General features: G+C 50.2%; 1 protein-coding gene across 1 annotated transcript; it reads right to left on the reverse strand.

Moving 5' to 3' along the window:
* Nucleotides 1-704: 704 nt before the first annotated feature.
* Nucleotides 705-1,985, reverse strand: LOC147461131 (uncharacterized). The gene has a single exon (XM_086500085.1). It carries the CDS (start codon nucleotides 1,844-1,846, stop codon nucleotides 776-778), a length of 1,071 nt encoding a protein of 356 aa, XP_086356211.1. The 5' UTR covers nucleotides 1,847-1,985; the 3' UTR covers nucleotides 705-775.
* Nucleotides 1,986-2,373: the final 388 nt, after the last annotated feature.

Here is a 2,373-nt window from a genome sequence, read left to right on the forward strand (position 1 = left end):
TATCATTTAATTTTGCCCTTCTAATTTAATTCACAAGCGCCCCCCTTTATGATTAAAAAAAAGACCCATATACATTATAAAACAAGCTCACCTTCCATGTGTTGCCAATCCGTGATTCTTAATCAATGGTTCAGAAAGTGCACCAATACTCTACCCACTCTCCTATGGCCTTGTGAAGGCCAAAAATGAATTGGGTACTCGTGAATCAAAAACAAAGAAGGACGTTCTACACCTCCCGTGCCAAATTAGGCCCTTATGTATAAGAATATGATCCACTCTATTCCACACTCTTTCAAGGAGCTGCTCCCACACGACGCCTATCATTATTTAGACTACTTTCCGCGATGTGAACCGAATCGTGCTAACCGTGAGCTGTGCCTGCTACAGTTCTACACCTCCCGTGCCAAATTAGGCCCTTATGTATAAGAATATGATCCACTCTGATTCCACACTCTTTCAAGGAGCTGCTCCCACACAACGCCTATCATTATTTAGACTACTTTCCGCGATGTGAACCGAACCGTGCTAACCGTGAGCTGTGCCTGCTACAGTTTACATAATCTAGGCAGCGATGCGCCTTAATCTACCCAGAATTGTCTTCGTAGACGTGCCACTTACACAGCATACTGACGGTGAGCTTTGAGGTTGACGCGGAAGTAGAAATTTTCGATTGCAAGAAATAGAAATCAAAGAGCGAGAACAGATGGTACGTCGAAACAGTACAGAAAATAAGTATGCTTAAATCAAGAAAGGCATCTACAAATATGGGTGACAATCACGTCTTGTGCAAAATTGAAAGGGAAGGAAACCGCAGGGGGGTAAGAGTAGACGTGGTAGAGGCCTGAGACGTGGCCGCAGCGACAGCTGATTCGGCGGTGGCGGCGGTTTTGGGGTGTAACACAGTACTGGCCAACACAACGACAGTGTTGGCAGCCTCGGCGGTGGCGCCGGCCGTGGGCTGCAGCACAGTGCTGGCCAAGCTGCCCACCTCAGTAGTACTGCTCATGGAGGCTTGACTGGTGGCGCCTGACGTGGAATGCAGCAAAGAATTGGTCAGGTTGCCCAGTACAGTATTGGCAGCTTCGGCGTTAGAGCCGATGGGGTGCAGCACATCACTGGTTAAGCTGCCCAGCACAGTGTCGGACACAGTGCTGGCCAAGCCCAGAACCTTGCCGCCCATCTCCTCGGCGCCTGACGTGGTTGAATGCACCACAGAATTGGCCAGACTGTCCACAGCTAGTGTGCTGGCAGCTTCAGCGCTAGAGCCGATGGGGTACAGCACATTACTGGAGACCTTGCCCAGCACAGTACCAGACACAGTGCCGGCCAAGCCCAGAACCTTGCCGCCCATCTCCTCAACACTGTCTTGGATGCGGGAGACTGCGCTGCTAGCGGCGTCTAGTACTGGACTGGACCCTGAGGACTTTCCATTGAGGATGTAGCGCTGGTACACCCAAATCAGCACAGAGGCCACTGCTCCCCCAGACACACCGGCAATGATGGAGCACACGAATAACAGCAGGCCGAGTGGGACTAGCACAGGGCTGAGAAGCAGTAGTACAGGGAACAGTGCTACTGTCAGCGGCACCAGCACAAACCCCAATAGGAGCAGCAGGGGTCCCACCGTTGTCAACGCCAGGCCAGCCAACGGTAACAGTCGGGGTAACAGTCGGCGCGCTCGAGCGAGCAAGGCGAGAAGCCGCACCATCCGAAGCGAGTTGGCGCTGGCCTGTTGGACCTGCTGCACCAGACCCTGGCTCTGCTCCTGGGCCTGCTTCGCTGCAGCAAACACCTGCTTCTCAGTTAATTGTGCTGCAGACATAATCCCAAAATGTGTCCTCTCCATATCCAATGCTATCTTGCAGGTTATTAGACTGTCATCCGTTCTCCTGATCTATGCCCAATCCTTTCTTGAAGGTTAACTTACTATTAGATCTAATGCTACGTCTCTCTGCTTTCCAGAGTTTCGCTTGGCTCTAATATACGGTAAAGGTTCTTTATCTGTTGCAGCGCTGGCAATGGCAGGTCCGGCTCAGGATCGGGTGGTACACTCTCTGACACTTGAGACCAAGCCCACTGAAAATTAAAAAAGTACTTTAACGCATCACAATCGATTGTAAAGTTAAAACTTTGGTCCAGTTCCAAACGAAGTCATGAAGTCAAGTTCCATTCCAATTTCCCAAGTTCCCATTTTCGATGGGTGTCCTCCATAAAGCTAGTTTTTGGCTTTCTAAACACTAGTTAGCAGTATGTAACCCTTAATAGAGAAGGAAGGAAGAGAGAGAGAGAGAGAGAGAGAGAGAGAGAGAGAGCAGGAGCCTACAAAGGACCATGAAGTCACAGCTCACACTAACTTCTGGAACCCAAATCAGC

This window comes from Adiantum capillus-veneris, chromosome 3 (assembly GCF_014529385.1).
Source record: "Adiantum capillus-veneris isolate H3 chromosome 3, ASM1452938v2, whole genome shotgun sequence".
Taxonomy (NCBI): domain Eukaryota; kingdom Viridiplantae; phylum Streptophyta; class Polypodiopsida; order Polypodiales; family Pteridaceae; genus Adiantum; species Adiantum capillus-veneris.

Coding starts and splice junctions, on each gene's coding strand:
- LOC147461131 (XM_086500085.1), bottom strand. CDS start 1,846: ATGGAGAGGACACATTTTGGGATTATGTCTGCAGCACAATTAACTGAG.